We start from the raw sequence: 23,904 nt of genomic DNA, 5'->3' as shown, positions 1-23,904 counted from the left end.
CCTAGTTTTTTCAAAAAAATGTGCACAATAAAAGTGGTATAATTTTAACAATAATCCAGACATTCAAGCTTTGAAGGTCCTAACTGTTCCATTTCTAGTTTCCCCTTCCTTTTTTTTTACATGCAGAATGGAGCAAGCTTCCAGTTTCTCCTTTAATTGTTTGAAATCTTGTTCATAATCTGTTCCGTCATCTACAGCTGGCAAAATTTTAGAACAAATCATAGTCAGTTTGTCTTTCTCATGAACAAGTCCGACTAACCTTATCTCTTATTTTGAGAAAGATACTACCTTGTTAGATCAGCGGAATGCTGATTGTTTACCGTGATTTCAGTAAGGCTTTTGATAAGGTTCCACATGATATTCTTCTTGACAAGTTGGTAAAATGCAGTATAAATTCTATTACTGTTAGGCGGATCAAGAACTTGTTGACAGATCACACTCAAAGGGTGCTTTTAAATGGTTCATCATCTTCTTGGAGAGGAGTGACAAGTGGAGTGCCTTGGGGATCTATCCTAGGCCCTTGTTGTTCAACGTATTTATATGTGAATGATTTGGATGAGGGATTAGAGGGGATACTTATTAAATTTTTAATGCATTTACATTCACCTTCCCTTTCCTCTTCCCACAACAGACACCAGGTGAGGGAGGTGGGGCTTGGAGAGCCCTGATATTACTGAAGAAGAAGAAGAAGAAGAGTTGGTTCTTAGATGCTGCTTTTCTCTACCCGAAGGAGGCTCAAAGCGGCTTACAGTCACCTTCCCCTTCCTCTCCCCACAACAGACACCCTGTGAGGGAGCTGGGGCTGGGAGAGCCCTGATGGTCCAAGCTGGGTACTCATTTTACCAACCTTGGAACGATGGAAGGCTGAGTCAACCTGGAGCTGGCTGCTGGGATCGAACTCCCAGCCTCATGGGCAGAGCTTTCAGACTGCGTGTCTGCTGCCTTACCACTCTGTGCCACAAAAATTAGTTGCTGGACTGATGTTTTCCCCTTTGTATCTGGTCTATATAAGAACCAACCAAGTCGGAACCAAGACAGGCAGAAGTCCTGGAGATGGAGCTTTTGCCACAGGCAGAACTCTGCAACCAACCCCCAGTTCAAGAATCCAGGCAGCCTCGGACAGGAGAGGCCATCCCGGAAGGACGGCTACCCCTTTACCAACAGATTTCTTTTTGCAAATTTTATTTTTTAAAGAATAGCAAAGAGAAACACATCAAGAAGGTACAGGATGATAGTACAGCCTCTCATTTGGCAAGAGTTTCATGGTCAACTAATGCATGTAAAGTTCCACATTTCAACAAATACTTTATAGGCAAGACTTTGTTTCTTTGGTACCGGAAGAAACAGTTTGGGTGCTCTAAGTCAGTGGTCCCCAACCCGCGGGCTTGCGGCCCGGGAAGCTTCTTACTGTGGGAGGGGGGAATCAAGGCCGCACATGTGCACATGCGCCATGTGCGGCCGAATCGTGCATGTGCAGCACTTTTGTGCATGCGCGCATGCGCAAAAGTGATGCACATGCACGATTTCGGCCGCTCAGGTGCTGCATGCGCGGGCGGGCAGTTGCCCTGCCGATCCCCAGCCTCAAAAATGTTGGGGACCACTGCTCTAAGTAATGCTCCAGAGAGCCTCTGGGGATTAGACGGGTAAGTTTTCCCACCCTTTTCAATCTCTTTGGCTGCTGAGAGCTTTGCCGTACTTTTCGTAAGGGACACTCTTTTTTACATGAATACAGGAAGCTGCCCTACCAATCAGACCACCGATCCACCGAAGTCTTGTCAACACAGGCTGGTAGCTTCTGTCCTGGGTCTCAGGCAGAGGTCTTCTACATCACCTAAAGCTAGACTCCTTTTAATTGGAGATGCAGGGGATTGAACCTGGGACCTTCTGCAAACCAAGCAGGGCTCTACCACTGAACCGCTGTCCTTTCTTTTGTTCTAAGAGCCCACCAGTAACAGCTTGAGTGTGTCAACCTCTGAAACCCACTGCCGGTAGGTCAACGTCAGGGAAAGGCCTTGGCCTCTCTGACCTGCTGTTGAGACCAGAGTGGTGTGGGGGTTAAAAGCAGCAGCTTCTAATCTGGTGAGGTTTGATCCCCCTCTTCTCCTCCACAGGCAGCCAGCTGAGTCACCTTGAACCAGTCACAGTCCTGATAGAGTTGTTCTCACAGAGCAGTCCTGTCACAGCTCAGCCAGTCCCACCTCCCTCACAGGGTGTCTGTTGTGGGGAGAGGAAAGGGAAGATGATTGTGAGCATCTTGGAGGCTCCCTTCTGGGATTGAAAAGCAGGGTATTAAAACCAACTCTTCTTCTTTATAAGAGTGACTCAGTTGAACAGCTCCGAAAATTGAGAAAGTCGTAGACATCCAAGTGGCATGGAAGGGAACCTTTTATGGCCCTGGCTTTCCTTTTCACAGCTGTGACTTGAACCCTTATTTGTCAGTCCAAGGAAGCCATGTTTGAATCGCATGAAGCTCAGCAGGCATAAAACCAAAAGTCATTGACAGGGAAGCAAACTGAGCTATCTCCGTTCTCAGGATTTCAGAGAGATACTGAATCAGTGGACTCCTTTGATAAATCTGAAACTTAGGGTTGCCACCCTCCAGATGGGACCTGGCAATCTCCCAGAATTCCATGCTATCTCCACATTACAGAAATCAGTTCTCCTGGAGGAAATGGCAACTTTGGTCAGTGGACTCTATGGTTTACCAGAGAGTCTAGGAGAAATGCAAGTCCTAGAATGATGTCAAATCTCTGCTGAGCTCCCTCCACAGGCTCCAACCCAAATTTCCCAATCCACAGGTGGAAACCCAAGAAGGCTTCCATGCCACAAATCAGCACAAGTGTGTATTTTATGAAACTATCAGATGAGGAGAGAAGAACCCCAAGCCACCATGTGCCCCAAAGCCAGCGCTGGAACAGGCCAGCAGGCTGCCCAGCTAGACCCAGATGTTGGAGGTGCAGTCTCCCCCAGGGTAGTGCAGATCCATAGCCCGGGCCGACCCACAGGGTTCCTTTCCGAAATCAACCAGGAAGTCTTTGTTCAAGCACAGGCCTCCGAATTCTGTGTCCACATCAATCTGCAGCATGACGGAGCCTTCCCTGGAGCAGGAAGGAAACAAGAGTCCAGGTGAACAAGCAGGGAATGAAGAGGGCAGACGGCCGGCTGCAGGAATAGGGGGAAAGGTTTTCTCACCTGACCAATTCAGGGTAAAACTGCTTGTCCCATGGAGTATACACACCGTTGGTAACATAAAGTCTTTTGCCGTCCAAGCTGAGCTGAAGCATGAAGGGTCCCCCATAGACTTTTCTTCCCTAAAAGATGGAGGGAACAGGAAGCAAGTCGAAGAGATGCAGGTGGCAACACTGGGAAAGACAGTGTGTCACGTTTTCGGAGTTTGCTGGCAGAGGCTCATGGGAATTGTAGTCCATGGACATCTGGAGGATCACAGGTTGACTACCCCTGCCTTACATGACTGGAATATATAGCAAAAATTAATTCGGTTACATTAGTAAACTGTGTCACACATCCCAATACAGCCAATGGTAATTCTTTGCCAAAACAGCCAGTCAATCCCCTTGAAATTCAGTTGTTATTCACACAAATAGGGGAGAAATAAAACTGTCTGTGAAACTATCTTATCCCAAGGCCAGGGAGTAAACTCAACATACCATATCATTACCATGACTTTACAGTCACATTATCACAGTATCACATAAATAAAATAAGTTGTGAGGAATATGGATGCACAACTTGTGTATCCATATTCCTCATAAATTATTTTATTTCATTTGTGATACTGTGAGAATGTGACTGTAAAGTCATGGTAATGATATGGTATGTTGCGTTTACTCCCTGGCCTTGGGATAAGATAGTTACGGGCAATTACCTTGTAAGGATGTTTCACACTGGTAGGGGAACAGATGGGGCAAGCAACATCTGGTGATGTGATAGCCTTTGATCACTTTCACAGAAAGTTTTGTTTCTCCCATGTTTGTGTGAACAACAACTGAATTTCAAGGGGATTGACTGGCTGTTTTAGACAAGAATTATCATTGGCTGTATTTGGATGTATTTGGATGTTTACTAATGTAACAGAATTCATTTTTGCTATATATTCCCACGGGCATGTCAGGAGTTCTTAGTCTGAGGAAGAGTGCTTGCCCTCGAAAGCTCACGCCCTGAATAAATCTTTGTTGGTCTTAAATGTGCTTCTGGACTCTGATTCTATTGTGCTACTTCAGACCAACACGGCTTCCCCTCGCCCCATTTGTGACATACACACCTGGATGATGAAAGGATCAGGTTGGCAGTCCAGTTCTTGATCTTCAAGGACTTTGACCACCCCTCCTTTTTCGATGCTTCCTCCCACAAAGATCTGTGGGCACAGAGAGATCCCCCCAAACAAAAAGAAACAAGAGAGGATCAGTCAGATGCAAGAGCCAATGGGTCAAAGAGGCCATTCGCAACATATCATGATCATCTGATCCAAAGTAGCTCATGATCATGGTTCAAATGGCAGGAAAGGGTTAAAAGGATTCCAATCAAGACCAGGGTCTCTTCCGCATTCTCATCTTCCTCACATGGATGCCTCACACTTGCTTCAGAAAGATGTAGACAAACTGGAGCGTGTCCAGAGGAGGGCAACAAAGATGGGGAGGGGTCTGGAGACCAAGACGTAGGAGGAAAGGTTGGGGGAGCTTGGTCTGTTTAGCCTGGAGAGGAGACGACTGAGAGGTGATATGGGCTGCCATAGAGAAGATGGAGCACAGTTGTTTTCTATTGCCCCGAGGCTCAGACCAGAACCAATGGGGTTAAATTAATTCAAAAGAATTTTCAGCTAAACATCCGGAAGAAGATCCTGACAGTTAGAGCTGTTCCTCAGTGGAGCAGGCTTCCTCAGTAGATGGTGGGTTCTCCTTCCTTGGAAGTTTTAAAGCAGAGGCTGGAGAGCCATCTGACAGAGAAGCTGATTCTGTGAAGTTAGGCCGATGGTAAGCAGAAGCAATGTGCCAGGGTTTGTCTCTTGGGCCCCTCCTTCTATATCAAGGGAATTGCTGATCGCCACTATGGGATAGTAGAAGAAGAGGAAGAGGAAGAGGAAGAGTTGGTTCTTATATGCTGCTTTTCTCTACCCAAAGGAGACTCAAAGCGGCTTCCAATTGCCTTCCCTTTCCTCTCCCCAAAACAGACACCCTGTGCGGTGCATGAGGCTGAGAGAGCCCTGATATAATTGCTCGGTCAGAACAGTTTTATCAGTGCCGTGGCGAGCCCAAGGTCACCCAGCTGGCTGCATGTGGGGGAGCGCAAAATCGAACCTGGCTTTCCTGATTAGAAGTCTGCACTCCTAAACACAACAACAAACTGGCTCTCCAGGAATTTCATCCAGGCCAGCCTGGATTTTCAAGATTTTTGGGAAAGGGGGCATCATCTGGGCATGAAATTGGGGTCACCGTGGGTAGGCAGGTAGCTGTGAGTGTCCTGCATTGTGCAGGGGGTTGGACTAGATGGCCCTAGAGGTCTCTTCCAACTCTATGATTCTATACTAATTGGAAAAGGCTTTCTCAGGCCTCAGACAGAGGTCTTTCACCTCACCTACTGGCTGGTCTTTTTTAACTGGAGAAGCCTGGGATTTAATTTTGGAACTTCTGTATGCCAAGTGGTAGCTCCTCCTTGGGGATACAGCTCCAAAACTTGAGGCTGCCATATTATGACCATCAGTCCATCAAGGTTAGTATTGTAAGACTGGCAGCAACTTTCCCGGTTTTCAGGCAGTCTTTCACGTTATGCGTTGTCTGGTCCTTTTACCTGGGCCCATTCTGCACACATTGGATAATGCACTTTAGGAATAGATTTTCCTGTTCTGCACAGGAAAACCCAGCTGCCAAAGCACATTGAAAATGCATTATCCTATGTGTGCAGAATAGTCCCTGGAAATGCCAGAGAGTGAACCTTCTCCATGTCTATCAGATGCTCAATGAGTGCACCATGGGATGTCATCTAGTCCAAGAGGATTTTAACTCTGATGTGAAACCTCATACACCTAGCAGCTTCTCCCACCAGAAAGAGAAGGATCCCTGAATGAAAATGCTTACCTGGCCGACCAGCCTGGGGCAGTGAGGGTTACTGATGTCATACTGACGGACGTCGCCGTGGGTGAAGCTGCTCACGTATAGGAACCGATCGTCCAAGGAAATGACAAAGTAGCCGGTAAAGGCTGGAGAGAAGAAGGCGGGAATATTTGTGGCTTTTCATTTTCAAGAAACTGCTGTAGACTGGACCTCAGTGAAATATAAAGCCATAGAACCCACCCCCCTCTCCAGCAGCCATTCCTTCCATATCTCTGTAGTTGGGACTTCAGTTGTAATTGCAGATCTGCAGGCCCCACCTGGAGGTTGGCCCTACTAGAATGGATATTGACAGTGGCTATAGAACATCCAGATTAACTTTTCTTGCATACTTTTCCCCCCTTGTCACTACGATTCCTCCCCCTTGCTACTGGAATGCTACAGTCTTTCAAAAAAATGATAGATGGTCTATCGCTATAGCGTTACAATGCTAAAACAATATTGTAACTATCGATAATCTTCCAAACCCAATCAAAGCCCTAAAAAGAGAATGGTGGCCCGAAAAGGATGACAACAAGGAAATGGTGCCTGTGTGGGGAGGAGATCAGAAAGGCGTGAAAGGAAGCATACCCAAGCCGGGAAAGATTGGAGAAAATTTTGGGAATGCCTAGAAGGTGGACAACTGGATGACAAGTGCATGCGGAGGGGTTTGAAAAGCACCACTTGAGTTGGGAAGCCAAAACAGAGGGAGAGCAAAACTGGCTTGCTATCGATGCAACATTCCCTTCAAAGAGCTCAACACTCCCTTCAAAGAGCTCAACATTCCCTTCAAAGAGCTCAACATTCCCTTCAAAGAGACAAAAAACAAAACAATACAAGCCTGCTCTTCCAGGAGGGGGCAATGTTGCCTACCTCCTCCACTAAGCCAACTAAAGGATTTGCTAAAACCAACTACAGTTTGCAAAGAGCGGGGCTTGTATGCAGAACAATCCTTTTGACCGACCTGGCATTTCGGGTAATAACCATCCTGACACTTTCTTGGGCGGAATCCGGATCACCTTCTCTGCTCTCCAGCATCCATCCTGAGGAAGAAATATGCATCGTCTATTTATTTACTTCCTCGCAGGGACCCAAGGAGGGTTCCATGGAGTGAGTCTGTTCAAATGACAAAATGATACAATAAATATCCAATGCACTAGGATTTTAGAAGTCTGGAACCACACCCTAAAAGAAATTAAGCGTAGCGTAACTATTCACACAGCAAATTGAACAGCACTCATAGAACTCATAGAAACTACAGACCAGTGAGTCTGACCTCTGTTGTGGGGAAGATAATGGAGCAGGTATTAAAGGGAGCGATCTGCAAACATCTGGAGGACAATTTGGTGATCCAAGGAAGTCAGCATGGATTTGTCTCCAACAGGTCCTGCCAGACCAACCTGGCTTCCTTTTTTGACCAAGTAACAGGTTTGCTGGATTGTGGAAATTCGGTTGATGACGTTTACTTGGATTTTAGTAAAGCTTTTGACAAGGTTCCCCATGATGTTCTGAGGGATAAGTTGAAGGACTGCAATCTGGATTTTCAGATAGTTAGGTGGATAGGGAACTGGTTAGAGAACTGCATCCATGTCAATGGTGTTTCATCAGACTGGAGGGAGGTGAGTAGCGGGGTACCTCAGGGCTCAGTGCTCGGCCCGGTACTTTTTAACATATTTATTAATGATCTAGATGAGGGGGTGGAGGGACTACTCATCAAGTCTGAGGATGACACCAAATTGGGAGGACTGGCAAATACTCCAAAAGGTAGAGACAGAGTTCAACGAGATCTGAACACAATGGGAAAATGAGCAAATGAGAACAAGATGCAGTTTAATAAATATAAGTGTCAAGTTCTGCATCTGGGACAGAAAAATGAAAAGCATGTTTACTGGATGGGGGATATGCTAAGGGCTGATCCTGCGTTGAGCAGGGGGTCGGACTAGATGGCCTGTATGACCCCTTCCAGCTCTATGATTCTATGATTCTATGATCAAACTCATTAGAAAAATCATTAATGCTTGGCATGGTCAACAGTAAAAGGAAACGTGGTCGCCAAAAGATCTGCTGGCTCGACACGAGCATGAACCAACTAAAAGAAGCAGTCAGAGACAGGGGCGCATGGCAAAGACTTTCCTATAAAATCGCCAAGGGTCGGACACGACTGAACGGATAACATCATCACAGGCTGAAGGTGTTGTAAAGAGAGGCAGTGAAATCCTCCATGTTGGGGGAATTTAAGTAACTTGGACTGCCCAACCACTCCCTTCTCAGCTACAGATAAGAAAACTTCGTTGAAAATTGCCATGCAAAAAGAGTTTCCAAAGTTCACCTGCGCCTTGTAGAAGTGATAGATGGAGCCCTCGAGCATGCAGGCCACAAATCCATGTGCAGCGTCAGGGTTGTGCAGGAACCGAATTACCAGGGGGATGGCGTCCTCCCCTAAATCGATCGACTGCAGAAGGCAGCGGGTGGTCAAGTCCCAGATGTTCATGCAATGGCCATAGCATCCTGAAGGTGGACAAAGAAGAAAACCGTAGACAGACAACTAGTGAGTGACTCTAAATCCACTGGGGGTACCAGGCTTCTGGTCAGTGAGAAACAAGTTAAGATATGGTGCGGACATCATGGTCCAGAATTCTCCTGGTCCTAAGAAGGAGCAGACCCTGAATGGCCAATCCTTTGCTACGGTTTCCTCTATAGAATCACAGAATCCTAGAGTTGGAAGGGGCCATACAGGCCATCTAATCCAACCCCCTGCTCAACGCAGGATAAGCCCAAAGCATCCTAAAGCATCCAAGAAAAGTGTGTCTCCATCCTTTGCTTGAAGACTGCCAGTGAGGGGGCGCTCACCACCTCCTTAGGCAGCCTATTCCACTGCTGAACTACTCTGACTGTGATTTTTTTTCTCCTGATATCTAGCCTATATCGTTGTACTTGTAGTTTAAACCCATTACTGCGCGTCCTCTCCTATAAACAATGGCCATGGACAAACGGACAGACTTGAAGAAACTGAATCTAGAAAGGGTGGGGCGGCACATCATGGTGACAGGATAAAAAGTACGAGGACTGGTTTTTGTACCCTGCTTTTCACTAACCGATGGAGTCTCAAAGTGGCTTATAATTGCCGTCCTTCCCTCTCCCACAACAGACATGCTGTGAGGTAGATGGGGCTGAGAGAGCTCTGAGAGACCTGTGACTAGCTAAGGTCACTCAGCTGGCTGCTTGTGGAGGGGAGGGTAATCCAACCCATTTCTCCAGATTAGAGGCCACAGCTCTATAACGAAAGCACGGTAGGTCTCATAAAGGGGCTTTTTGATATTGTTCATTTGACTCTTCTGTTTGAGGCCCAAAGGTGGCCATACCCAGATGAAAAATCTCAAACTTTCCCAACAGAAAGGTGGGAAGCCCCAGTGCAATTAAGTGAGGGTGTTTCTTTAATCTCTCATTTCTAATTAGCTGAAAACTTCTTGACTGGAATGGAAGAAGTCTGCCGATCTCATTTTAAACAAGTCCAGAGTTTAATAACTTTCTTAGAACAATTTATTCTTCATATCTTTAAGTCTGACTTTCAAGAGCAAAGAATTGTGAACGATGCTTCCCAGAACTTTGAATTAATTGCAGAAATAAGACGGAGTCATTTGGATGTACTTCTAAGTTTTATATATTAATTGGAAGTTGACAGGTTTTAATATTGTTTCTTGTGGTTTGGAATATAATTTTCGAAATTGAGAACAAAACCACATAAGGTCCAGTCCAGGTTGGTGTAGTGGTTAGGAGTGAGGACTTCTAATCTGGCATGCCGGGTTTGATTCTGTGCTGAGTGACCTTGGGCTAGCCACAGCACTGATAAAGTTGTTCTAACCATGCAGTAATCTCAGGGCTCTCTCAGCCTCCCATCCCTTACAGGGTGTCTGTTGTGGAGAGAGGAAAGGGAAGGCAATTGGAAGCCCCTTTGAGACTCCTTCAGGTAGAGAAAAGCGGCATATAAGAACCAACTCTTCTTCCTCTTCAGTAATCTCAGGGCTCTCTCAGCCTCCCCTCCCTCACAGGGTGTCTGCTGTGGGGAGAGGAAAGGGAAGGCAAATTGAAGCCACTTTGAGACTCCTTTGGGTAGAGAAAAGGGGCATATAAGAACCAACTCTTCTTCTTCTTCAGTGATATCAGGGCTCTCTCAGCCTCCCCTCCCTCACAGGGTGTCTGTTGGGGGAGAGGAAAGGGAAGGCGATTGGAAGCCGCTTTGAGACTCCTTCGGGTAGAAGAAAGCGACATATAAGAGCCAGCTCTTCTTCTTCTTCTTCTTCTTCTTCTTCTTCTTCTTCTTCTTCTTCTTCAGTCCATACCAGATTTTGTTTTTGAACTTCTGTATTGAGCCTCTGGTTAGTAAGAAATGCTGCCATCTACGGTCCTGGTTTAAAACTTCATTGTTAACTACTGGAGGAGTTTAATCAGCTTAACAATCTAAGATGGATAAATTACTTGACAACTATGTCAAACACTATGATTATGGCTAGGGGTGGGCAATTCATTTCAGATAAGTTGAAAAGTATCCGAATTAATGCTTTTAATTAATTACTTTTCCGACATATCTGACCAAATCGCCCATCCCTCTAGTTTAAATCGGCAGAATCAGAGTTATCTAAAGGCAGAGGGGGGGACTGGAGGCATAGGGAGGAAGGAATTTGAGAGAAAATATGAGCAGCCAGGTTGCATCCATCCATGGCTCATCCTGCTCAACGTTTGGTCACACGATGGCCACAAGCCAGGTATATTTTCTGAAGGTTGAATGATTATATGACTCTTGTGTTCCTTCCAGCTCCATATCTCTATTTCTATAAATAAATACATAAATAAAAAGCAGCTGTAAATTACCGTGACCACCATTAACAAGGTGGCGGGGCAGGGTGGAGGGATGGCGCCACGAGGAGCACTCCCTGGAGAGCCAGGCATGCACAGCATGGAGGTGCAGTGTTAGGAGTGTGGGCAGTGGGGGGAGGAGTGAGCACTTATAAGGTGCCACATGCTTGCTGGTCGGCCAGCAGGCAGCTTTAGAATCATAGAACCATAGAGTTGGAAGGGACCATAGAGGCCATCTAGTCCAACCCCCTGCTCAACGCAGGATCAGCCCTAAGCATCCTAAAGCATCCAAGAAAAGTGTGTCTCCAACCTTTGCTTGAAGACTGCCAGTGAGGGGGAGCTCACCAATAGGCAGCCTATTCCACCCTCCCTCCCTATAGTCATGGTTTGGAATTGAGCAGTTGGATTGTAACATGTGTTGAGGATTTATGCGATTACTGAATTGTCACAGCTGGCTGGGGACAAGGGAAAGGAACAGGGAGGAATGGAAGAGCAATTAGCCTCCCCTGATTGAGGGGCCTCAGAAAGGCAACGGCATTGAATGTGGCTGACCCGGATGGATAGGTCCAAAACATTCCAGGTAAGATGGAATGGGCCAAGGAAGGTCCCCGCTTCCTGAAGCCTTCCAGCTACCTTTTGGTTAAGCATGCTCAATAGCAAGGGATCATGTAGCCCAGCAGGGGTCAGATGGCATACCCAGGGTGCCATTTGAGCAGCTTAAGGGTTGGCTGACCCAAGGTGTGTTCAGTTCCTATTCTCTTGTTAGACAACACATGTATTCAAAATAAAGCTGTAGCCTGTTTCCCAAATCAATTAAGGCTGTGAGCGTCATCACTGAGGCCAACTGACCGCCTGCAAGTTAAATAACATATCTGTGTAGTGAGGTCTTACCTTTCCCCAGGTCTTCTGGGTTGAAACCAGTGACAAAGAATTTTGGCACCCCTGATCCTGTGCTTACCAAGACATTATGCCTTGGATGGAAATCAACATGGCACCCAATAAGTTTCGGTTGATCGAGTCTCTCCCAGTTCCCCTTCACTTCAAAGGTCTCTGCATCCAAAACGACAAAACCACCTGCCAGAAAAACAAGATCCGTTCTCAGAAATGTGCCCCCCCCCCATCCTGAACTTCTTGCTCAGGGGTGTGGTGAAAAGGCAATCGAACAAATCCACAACAAATTAGTATTCTGTGCTCAAGCAATTGCATAGATACCATGGCTGCTACTTTTTGGTGATTTATCTGTTCACAGAATCACCTTGAACAAAATTCGTGGTAATCTGTGGTTAAAACATTGGAAGTTGCACATTCTGTCTAAGTCAACTTTAGCCATGAAAAAATTTTCTGGCAGACTGCTTTTTGATGAGGGCACCTTGGAAAAGATATTAGTAGAAACACATGAAAAGAAAAAGACTATGCCATCTACATCTAAACAAAGGGACAAAGATTATAAAGGAAGATAATTACATTCCTTTCGGCCTTTCAGATTATAAAATCCAAACAAGGAGAACAGAGACTTTAGAGGTGGAAGATCCTTTGCCTACCAAGAAAAGTACCAGAGAAGACTGTTCTAGTCAACAAAGAGACAGAAGAAATATTCCGAAGAAGTCAGCTACTTGACACCAAGATAGGAGGCCAGCTCCAGAGATTTCTGCAGGTCTGGAGAAGAATCACAGCAGACAGTTGGATACTGTCAATCCTGGAGCATGGATGCAGAATAGAGTTCACAGCTCTACCTACTTACAGATGAATTCAATCACCAATACCAAAGGATCAAACGAAAGTGGATTTGATCCAGGAAGTTATACATCCTATATTGATATGGGGCTACAGAACAGGTTCAGAGAATACTGAGATTCAAGGGAGTCTACTCAACCCTGTTCATAGTTCCCAAGAAAATATGGGACTGGCAAGCAATCTTGAACCTCAAGGATTTGAACCTCTGGGTGCAAAAAACAAAAATTCCAGATGGATTCTCTCTGCACAATATTACAGGCAATACAAGAAAACAACTATCTAGCTTCAGTGGACTTGAAAGAATCATATCATGGCAGCACCTCAGGTTTGCCTTCAAAGGTCAACACTACCAATATAAGGTACTGCCTTTCAGCAACACCTAAAATCTTTACAAAGTTCTTGGTAGCTCTCATTGCAGGTCTCTGGCAATGGGGAGTGCATGCTTATCATTATTTGGACAATGTTCTGGTCAGAGGAAAGAACCTGAAAGATGCACAAGATGACATATCAACCACAATTCAGCTGATGCAACATGGATTTCTCATAAACTTTCCAAAGAGTCAATTGAACCCATCCAAGCAATTGGTTCACTTAGGAGCAACCGTAAACATGCTTCAAACCAAGGGGTTTCTGACTCAGGAGAGGAAGAACAAAATACAGGACTTAATAAGGATGGTTGGCATACAGAAATGTTCACAACTGATGTTACTAACCCCACTGTTGGGTCTCATGATTGCCACAATAGAAACTGTTTCATGGGCAAGATTCAAATTGCAACCACTGCAATGGATGCTACTGCCCTATCAAAGACAAATTGAAAAGAAGAAGAGAAAATTGAACTGAAGCGGCAACACAGAAGGTGCGGCAACAAGGGAAACTTAGCTCAAGGTGTAACATTTGCACAACAAACCTAAATTGTAATCACAAAGGATGCAAGCCTCAGGGGTTGGGGAGCACATTGTCTGAACATGGTGACTCAAGGGAAGTGGTTGCAGAGGGAGAAAAAACTCGGCGTAAATCTCCTAGAACTGAGAGCCATCGGACTGGCACTTAGGGACCTGATTTGGAAGAGAGATGAGTGAATAAAGATGGGCAATGTAACAGCAAAAGCACATATCGACAGACAGGGGGCATCAGAGCGGTGCTACTATGCAACAAGGTGATGAAGACATTTCAGTGAGCAAAATTGAACCTATTAGGCCTGAAGGCTCACCACCTTTTTTGAGCCTGTGGCCACATTCATGTCACGGCAACAAAATGGCTGCCATGAATGGCCGCCACTGCTTAATTCCTATCATACAGTGAAGATCCTTGTGCTGTGGGGGCAGCTGATGCCAAAGCAATGTTTTTAAAAAAAATGCACTGCCCTTCAAATCTCCAGTGGCCAATCAGAAACCTTGCTGAGCAAAAGCCTCACCTGCCCACAATTACTTCCTAAAAGCACTAGGTGGGCTTCAGAAAAGATGTCTATGGGCACCAAGACTGATACCACGTTGGGGACCCCGGCCTAGACCTCCCTCAGCTGCGATCCCACACAGGCATCCATTTCATGAAATACCTCTTCCATTGCCACACAGGTCTCCTATACCAGTGACCACGAGTTCCCCGCAGCCCAGGTAGAGAGGGCTGTGTAGGAAAGACAGGTTGCATTTCCGGAAAACATCTCTTGGCTCAATCACCTGTGGAGGCAAAGGAAAGAACATTTGCAGTGAGGTTACCTTGAGCTGAGGCCTGGTGCATTTTTCCTCATAATCTAGGAGTCTGAAGCAATGACGATAGTAGTTATTTTTAATCCTCATGTTATGTTTGTACTATATTTTATCCTAGGTGTTTTATTTATTTATTTATTTATTTATTTATTTATTTATTTATTTATTTATTTATTTATTTATTTATTTATTTATTTATTTATTTATTTATTTATTTATTTATATAATTGGCTTTATAGCCTGCCACTCTCGGAAACCGGCTTGCAGCACGTCACATAACCAACCCAAACAAAAAAAACCCTCCAATAAATCCCATTAAATAACCCAATACTACAATACATAAATCCCAACAGATGGCAAAAATCCATCACCCTCCCTATCAGGAAGGCCCTTGTGAGGGCGGCATGGGGAGGGGTGGGAAGCAAAATGTTCAGGCGTCAAGTTGGACAGGTTCCCAGATGGTCGGTGCTGTTCCCAAGGGGGACCCATACCATCTGCTCTAGCACTGGTCCCGACCATAAACCTGACAGAAGAGCTCCATTTTGTGGGGCAGGAAAAGGCCTGGGTAGCACTCGGATGTCGGCAGGGCTAACCCCTGCTTACGCAAGATGTCGCCACCTGCCCCGCCCCCCTTCCCAGCCATGGCTTCCCTTTCCTGCTGTGGAAGCCATTGGTGCCCATGCCAGGCATGGCCCATGCATGCAGGGAAGAGCCAGGCCTTCCAGACCCAGTTCCTTTCCTTCCTTTGGTGTCCTGGCAGGGACGAAAAATGCCCCATTCGGCCCTGAAATACCATGAAGCACCACGGGGCTGAATAAGGCATTTTTTTCTTTTCAGGAAGGGGGCCTACAAATCCACCTTTATGCAAGAACCCCCACCACCACCACCATCCTCCTCACAGCGGAACCCTTCTGCCCCAGCTGTATCCATGGGGACACAGTAATCTAGGGCAGACTATTAAGTCTGCGGGTTCAGTTCTCACAGACTCCAAGTCTTCAGAACAGCTCTTTTTATTTAGCAACTCCAGCAACAGACTACAACTACTGAACAGAGAAAAACAGGCAAACTCATGCGCTTTTATACCTTTCAGGCAGTCAGCTGCTGCCTCTGATTGAAGAAGAAGAAGAAGAGTTGGTTCTTATATGCCACTTTTCCCTACCCGAAGTAGGCTCAAAGCGGCTTACAGTTGCCTTCCCATTCCTCTCCCCACAACAGACACCCTATGGGGTGGGTGAGGCTGAGAGAGCGCTGATATCACTGCCCGTTTTATCAGTGCCATGGCGAGCCCAAGGTCACCCAGCTGGCTGCATGTGGGGGAGCGCAGAATCGAACCCGGCATGCCAGATTAGAAGTCCGCACTCCTAACCACTACACCAAACTTAGATTGGCCCTAAGCATAGCAATCCAATTGGCTCTAAGCAGAACAATCAGGTTCCTTTGATTGGTTAGTTCCCTTGGCTGACAGAAGCCCTCATTTGCGTCAGTGGCCATATGCCCACACACATAACAGACAGGGTCCGCTGTAGTAGCCAGTTTGGTGTAGTGGTTAGGAGTGCAGACTTCTAATCTGGCATGCCGGGTTCGATTCTGCACTCCCCCACATGCAGCCAGCTGGGTGACCTTGGGCTCGCCACGGCACTGATAAAACTGTTCTGACCGGGCAGGAATATCAGGGCTCTCTCAGCCTCACCCACCCCACAGGGTGTCTGTTGTGGGGAGAGGAATGGGAAGGCGACTGTAAGCCGCTTTGAGCCTCCTTCGGGTAGGGAAAAGCGGCATATAAGAACCAACTCTTCTTCTTCTTCTTCTAAAAGTTCCCCCATGGAGACATGGAAAGTGTTGGAACATGCCACTCTGCTGCAAGAAACAGTCGGCAGCCCAGTTCGGCCAGCACCGTGCATAATCGGTCCTAGTGAACTTCCTGGGCAGGAGTGTTGATTTGATCTCCTGAGCAGGAGTGTTGATTGCAGAATTCTGCAATTCTGTTGATTGCAGAATTACACTCCGGTAACTATACTGCATTGGCTCTAAATGCTATCCTTTACTGCTTCTGACAGCCCAATGCAGAGCTTTCCACAGTGACTCCAATCCCTTCCCCGAGACCCAGGTCCTCCTCCTCCTCCTCTAGCTCCCCCCCATCCCCAAGGCTAGTTTGCACTTTTCCAATAAGGACGCACCTTCTCGAAGCGAGGAGCTCTCTGGTCAGTCTCCGTGTCCACCACATAAATGCGAGAGGAGCCAAAACAAGGAAAGACCAGCCTGTTCCGCTTAGAGTTGGAATCCCTGAAACAGCTGCTGCTGTTCCATCCAGACCAATGGAGTTCGTCGTTGATGTACGGCATGAGCAGGCGGTGGATCACCTGTGGAGGAAGGCGGGAAGTTAGCTGCTCTCCAACCCAGGGATCTCTGGTGGGAAACAAAACTTCCGCCAACAACTTTCCTGGATACTCCAGTGGACCTTCCGCCCTTGGACCTTCCACCCTTCACGTATGCATTTCTGTAGAACCTGCTGTTGAAGACCTTTCCCATTAAAATGTTTTAGAGTATCTTCTGTCTTTGGTACCAAGGACTGAATTCAGAACTAGGTTTCTATTGGAACAAAGAAGAAGAGTTGTTTTGATACTCCACTTTTCACTACCTGAAGGAGTCACAAAACTTACAATTAGCTCCCCTTCTTCTTCCTACAACAGGCACCCTGTGAAGGAGGAGAGGCTGAAGGAGGGCAGGCAGGACTGCTCTGTGAGAACGGCCCTAACAGGGCTGTGACTAGCCCAAGGTCACCCAACGGGCTGCAGGTGGAGGAGCGGGGAATCAAACAGATAGAAGCCTGCCCCAAGGAAGCTCGCTTGACCTCAACCAGGGCCAGAGCTTTCTCCGTCCTGGCCCCCAACTGGTGGAATGAGCTCCCAGTGGAGATCAGGGCCCTGACAGAACTAGAGCAATTCCGCAGGGTCTGCAAAAGGGAGCTCCTCCACCAGGCATTTGGTTGAGGTTGATCAGAACCACTCCTTCTCTCCCCCCCCCATCGAGCCTCCCACCCATGTAAATCATCATCTGTACAGCCCAACCATAGGGCCTCAGTATGCTCATATTATCTTCTGTTCACTACTGTTCCACCATATTATTGTTATTACTGTTTATTATGGTTGTTATTTAGAATCCTAGAGTTGGAAGGGACCTCATTGGTGTCAGGATCAGCTCCTGTTCTCTGCCATAACCTCTGTTTGGTGAACCTGTGTGCCTCCATATTGCACGTTGCTTTGTCCTTGTGATCCATGCATACTCGCTGTTCCCATGTAACCATGCCTTGTAGTTGCCTCCTTTGGATTGCCTCCTTTGATCCCTGCCTCTTCACTCTGCATATCTCCCCTCCTCCCTGTGAAGCATTGTCACAAGGATTCCGCGGTTCCTGCTGCGGCTTATCAACTAGCCGGCGGTGCCGTTTTGCCCAAGACCGCGCAAATTTCAACACCTCTGGTAGGAAGCCTGGGATGGCACCTGGGAGAGGGGTCACCCCCTCCTGTGGGAACACTCAAGCTTTGGGCAGGAGAATTGTATTGATAAATGCTGGTTGTGCCTATGTTGGGCAGATTTGACTTCTTGAGTTATAGTGACTAGTACTAACTTCCATTAAAGCTTTCTTTCTACAGAAGTTTTGTTGTGAGTATCAGCACTTGGCATTTGGTCATCTAGTCCAACCGCCTGCACTATGCAGGACACTCCCTCACTTTACCACCACTGATTTTTCTGTACTGTTCCTGTTCTGCCAAGTTTTCTGTAAAATCAATAAAATGAAATAACCACTACACCAAGCTGACACAGATAAATTGGTCTTTCTGTTATCCTTTGGTTTGTTACAATTCCAAACCAAACTTACCACATCGGAGAGTGAACATTTGTAACCTGTTAATGCTTGGTATTTACTGGGAGCTGGTTTATTTCCCTACCATTGTTTATACTGTTCTATCGTTGTATCAGATATTCTACATATATTGTCATGGCCTTTGGCTATAAACCGCAAAATCTCTATGAGAGCCAGTTTGGTGTAGTGGTTAGGAGTGCGGACTTCTAATCTGGCATGCCAGGTTCGATTCTGAGTTCCCCCACATGCAGCCAGCTGGGTGACCTTGGGCTCGCCATGGCACTGATAAAACTGTTCTGACCGGGCAGTGATATCAGGGCTCTCTCAGCCTCACCCACCCCACAGGGTGTCTGTTGTGGGGAGAGGAAAGGGAAGGCAACTGTAAGCCACTTTGAGCCTCCTTTGGGTAGAGAAAAGCGGCATATAAGAACCAACTCTTCTTCTTCTTCTATGAGTATGCCCTTCTTTGGTGCCAGCCAAATCTTTGCAGAAAGAGGATGGAGCTAGGTAGGGACTTTGCCCAGCAAAGTTTCACAGAATCACAGAATCACAGAGTTGGAAGGTGTCATAGAGGCCATCTAGTCCAACCCCCTGCTCAACGCAGGATCAGCCCAAAGCATCCTAAAGCATCCCAGAAAAGTGTGTATCCAACCTTGGCTTGAAGACTGCCAGTGAGCTCACCACCTCCTTAGGCAGCCTTTTCCACTGCTGAACTACTCTGACTGTGAAAGTTTTTTTCCTAATATCTAGCCTATATCGTTGTACTTGTAGTTTAAACCGATTACTGATTGGTTTCTGATTGGCCACTGGAGATTTAATTGGCATTGCAGATTTGGGGAAACATTGCTTTAGCAGCAGCAGCCACCACAACACAACCATCTTCACCGTGTGACAGAAGGTAAACTGGGGCAGCCATATTGTGACTGTGCGCCCACACACGCACACCCCACACACACTGTCCGGTTTCCAAAGGTGACTGCAGGCTCAACAAGACCCCCGCTCCCATCTGATCAGGCCTACAAAGCTGAGCACTGGAGCTCTTGGGAGTCTTGGGCAGAAAAAAGTCTCTCCTAACCCCTGTAATCTGAAGGCCTGAACAGCCAGGATGAAGACCAAGACGTATGAAGAAAGGTTGGGGGAGCTTGGTCTGTTTACCTGAAGAAGAGATGACTGCGAGGGGATCTGAGAGCCATCTTCAAGTATTTAAAAGGCTGCCATATGGAGGATGGAGCAGAGTTGTTCTCTCTTGCCCCGGAGGGACGGACAAGAACCAATGGGATGAAATTAATGCAAAAGAAATTCCGTCTAAACATCATAAAAACTTATTTCTACAAAAACGTCTGCCAATCAGTGGTAAAAATATCCTTTGGAGGGGCATGGGAGACTAGGGTAGCTGGAGGTCACCAGTTTTCTTTCCTTCAAACACTCAGAAAAACATTTTACTGTGAGCAATATCTAACATGCAAAACTATTAGGGAGTGGGAAATAGCTAAACACCCGGAAGAAGTTCCTGACAGTGAGAGCGATTCCTCAGTGGAACAGGCTTCCTCGGGAGGTGGTGGGTTCTCCATCTTTGGAGATTTTTAAACAGAGGCTGGAGAGCCATCTGATGGAGAGGCTGATTCTGTGAAGGCAAAGTGGTGGCAGGTTACAGTAGATGAGCAATTGGGATGTGAGTGTCCTTGCATAGAGCAGGGGGTTGGACTAGATGACCCAGGAGGTCCCTTCCAACTCTATGATTCTATGATTCTATGATTTTATGACGGGCACTATGGTTGTAATTAACCACCACTGATTTTTCTGTACTGTTCCTGTTCTGCCAAGTTTTATGTAAAATAAATGAACAATAATCACCACACCAATAAATTGGTCTTTCCGTTATCCCATATTAATCCTTTGGTTAGGTGCAATGTCTCACTGTTTGCACCGGCAGCAAGGAAAATCTGAACCAAACTTACTTCATCGGAGAGTTAACATTTTTAATGGGAGGAAGGAGCTCAAGTTTGGAAAAGACATGGCCTTTTCACATCCAGGCTGCTAAACAAGCAGGGGAGATGTTCCAAAAAAAACTCAACCAGATGGCGTTTGAAGGGTTAAGCCCTCCCTCCCTTCCCTGCATGGCCCTGAGGCGGATTGAAGCTGCACAGATTGCACTTCATGAGCCCAAAAAGATCTGCCTGAGACCTCATGGCCTTATAACTGGAGGCATCAGGGATTGAATCAGGGACTTTCTGCAGACAAAGCAAGTTCTGTGCCACTTAATCCTAGCAGTAAGACGCTAATTAGACAATGGTTTACAAACAAAGAGAACTGTGGTCTGCTTAATTCCCTGCGCAGAGTCAGGTCAATTTTCTTTTGCTTTCTTATATCATCCACTGAATCAGCAACCATCAAAGCAACCGACATGGCATTATGAGTTTGAATTTATCTTGACAAGTCCAAGATTGTTTCTGGGAATGTCCCATTGCTCAGACTGCCGTGCTAGCAATGCTATCTGCACCTTTCAGGGGTTCATCTTTTTTGGAGGGATGATGCCGAAAATCTTACAGTGGCCAGCCTGGAGGTCCAAGAACAGGGCAGAGAGGTTGAGATCTTCATAGCCGCATCAGAAGAGCCTTGCTGGATCAAACCAGTAGAACATCTAGTCTACCATGATGACCCTCACGGCAGCCAGAGGTCCAACAACAGAGGCTGAGACCTTCCCCCAAGTCCACGGAATGTCTTGCAGCTGCTAGTGAAATCTAAGTTCGTGACAGTTTGACTGAGACACAGAGTAAGGATCCAGCCAGCCTTTAATAGTGCTGGAACTACAAGCGGGAAATAGGGGTTCACGTCAAAAGCACCTTTGAACTATTTAGGCGAGAAACCTGGAGACATCCAGACTGATCTCTTCCCAGATGCCAGGAAGTCTCCCGCTGGTTTTTCCCATCCAAATACTAGGCAGGGCCGACCCTGCTTATCTTTTGTGATCCAATGAGATCTTAACTGGCTTGGGTCATTCATATTAGGGCATGTTCATTTCTACCCTTTATTAATCCATTTCTGGGACCTGAGTTGAGGAACAGCAAAGTGAAACATTCCCAAACAAAAAGATCTCTGGTCAGAACCTTGCAATAAGTTGGGGATTCTGGATCTACGTCCACCGTCGCCACGTAGTCGGGCGCTTGGGTGCCGGTGCCGGTTAAAACACAAGAAACATACATGAGTCTCTCCCTGGGACCTGGGAAAGCAAAGAGGACATTTAGCAACCAAGCAAAAACAATGACAGCTTTCTTGATTCTAGGCCCTCTCTCTCCTGCAGATAGAACTGTCAGATGCAAGTAAGGAAACTCCTAGACCGATTCCGCACGGAGGCATAAAATGCGCCCCGCCTTCTGCTTGCAGACACAAGGTTGGAAGCTGCACATTTGCAAGCTTCCTGATAGGAGACCCCTCCACAGTTTCCTGACTCCTCATTGTGGATTTTTGCCTCCCGACAAGGCGGTGGAGAAGCAAGAAGAGAGAACAAGCCAAAGTTCTCCCCCTGCTCCACGGCAAGAAGATAACAAGCACCTGAAGGAGCTGATGTCAGAGAAAACCTTTCCTGAACCCACTCCAGAACAGCTGCATTGTGGGAAGGAGGGCGCTCACTAGAACAGGGGGTCACCTATGTCATGCCCACAGATGCCATGGCACATGATGACACCTTTCCCTGGGCACACCAAGTGCTTTTAGAACGTGGGCAGGGCCAGGTGGGCGTTTGGCCCAGGAAGGCTTTTGATTGCCTGTGCGGATCTTTGAAAATATGTCTTTGGCAACAGCTGCCACCACAACACTTTGATCTTTGCAGTGTGGTTGAAGGTCAGCTGCAGCAGCCATTTTGTGACTAGCTCTACCTACTGCGGCAGCCATTTTGTGACTAGCTCTACCTACTGCAGCAGCCATTTTGTGGCTGCATGCTGTGTCAGATTAGGATCCCACAGTTTTAAAAATATGGGGACCCCTTCTCTAGAATGTACCCTTCAGCTGAGTCTCAAAACAACCAGGTGGTCAAAAGAGCTTACCTTTCATGGCATCCAGAGGGGTTGCATACCAAGGCTCAGTCCCACTTTCATAGTCCCCTGGGTCATTTAAAAGAGGAGGGGGGAGAGAAAAGTATTAGTTCCAAAGGAGCATAAGGCCATTACGGATTGCCCTGCAGGATCAGGCCAATAGTCCATCTAGTCCAGCTCCATGTCACACACAGTGGCCAACCTGTTTCTCGGGAGGTCTCCCCAAACAACACAGTGTTAATATGACAAATTAAATGATACCAAATTGCACAGTAGGATCCTGCTTACAACAAGCTATACACTGACTACAGTGCCTAATTTGGCCCAGATAGTTAGAAGAAGAAAACTTGGCTCTTATAGAAGAAGAAAACTTGGCTTTTCTCTACCCAAAGGAGTGTCAAAGTGGTTTACAGTCACCTTCCCTTTCCACTCCCCACAACAGACCCCCTGTGAGGTGGGTGAGGCTGAGAGAGCCCTGATATTACTGAAGGTCTTCCCCATCCCCTCCTGCTGGAGATGCTGCCTGCGATTGAACCGGGGACCTCCTGCCTGCCAAGCACAGGCTCTGCCCCTGAGCTCTGGCCCCTCCCCAGGGTCTCAGGCAGAGAAAGGCCTTCCCCATCCCCTCCTGCCTGGTCCTTTCAGCTGGAGATGCTGCCTGGGATTGAACCGGGGACCTCCTGCCTGCCCAGCAGAGGCTCTGCCCCTGAGCTCTGGCCCCTCCCGAGGGCTCTCCAGGGTCTCAGGCAGAGAAAGGTCTTCCCCATCCCCTCCTGCCTGGTCCTTTCAGCTGGAGATGCTGCCTGGGATTGAATTGGGGACCTCCTGCCTGCCCAGCAGAGGCTCTGCCCCTGAGCTCTGGCCCCTCCCGAGGGCTCTCCAGGGTCTCAGGCAGAGAAAGGTCTTCCCCATCCCCTCCTGCCTAGTCCTTTCAGCTGGAGATGCTGCCTGGGATTGAACCGGGGGCCTCCTGCCTGCCCAGCAGAGGCTCTTCCCCTGAGCTCTGGCCTCTCCCCAGGGCTCTCCAGGGTCTCAGGCAGAGAAAGGTCTTCCCCATCCCCTCCTGCCTAGTCCTTTCAGCTGGAGATGCTGCCTGGGATTGAACCGGGGACCTCCTGCCTGCCCAGCAGAGGCTCTTCCCCTGAGCTCTGGCCTCTCCCCAGGGCTCTCCAGGGTCTCAGGCGGAGAAAGGTCTTCCCCATCCCCTCCTGCCTGGTCCTTTCAGCTGGAGATGCTGCCTGGGATTGAACCGGGGACCTCCTGCCTGCTCAGCAGAGGCTCTGCCCCTGAGCTCTGGCCCCTCCCCAGGGCTCTCCAGGGTCTCAGGCAGAGAAAGGTCTTCCCCATCCCCTCCTGCCTGGTCCTTTCAGCTGGAGATGCTGCCTGGGATTGAACTGGGGACCTCCTGCCTGCCCAGCAGAGGCTCTGCCCCTGAGCTCTGGCCCCTCCCCAGAGCTCTCCAGGGTCTCAGGCAGGGAAAGGTCTTCCCCATCCCCTCCTGCCTGGTCCTTTCAGCTGGAGATGCTGCCTGGGATTGAAACTGGAACCTTCTGCTTTCCAAGGGGATGATCTACCAGTAAGCCGCACCTCATCTCCAATCAGTTCTCATT

The 23,904-nt window shown here is 47.5% G+C and overlaps 1 protein-coding gene across 1 annotated transcript; it reads right to left on the bottom strand.

The window, feature by feature from the left end:
- Positions 1-2,935: 2,935 nt before the first annotated feature.
- Positions 2,936-22,354, bottom strand: LOC143829314 (methanethiol oxidase-like). The gene is made up of 11 exons (XM_077319997.1): positions 22,307-22,354; positions 21,371-21,483; positions 16,579-16,761; positions 14,251-14,371; positions 11,850-12,032; positions 8,434-8,612; positions 7,069-7,147; positions 6,093-6,214; positions 4,283-4,375; positions 3,193-3,311; positions 2,936-3,098 (listed from the first exon to the last, which is right to left on the bottom strand). Exons 1-11 carry the CDS (start codon positions 22,311-22,313, stop codon positions 2,936-2,938), a joined length of 1,362 nt encoding a protein of 453 aa, XP_077176112.1. The 5' UTR covers positions 22,314-22,354.
- Between the last annotated feature and the right edge of the window lie 1,550 nt (positions 22,355-23,904).

The sequence above is a fragment of the Paroedura picta genome, chromosome 1, assembly GCF_049243985.1.
Source record: "Paroedura picta isolate Pp20150507F chromosome 1, Ppicta_v3.0, whole genome shotgun sequence".
In the NCBI taxonomy this organism is placed as follows: Eukaryota; Metazoa; Chordata; class Lepidosauria; order Squamata; family Gekkonidae; genus Paroedura; species Paroedura picta.
Note: the sequence above shows the minus strand (reverse complement) of the source record. Positions and strands in the feature narration are given on the sequence as shown.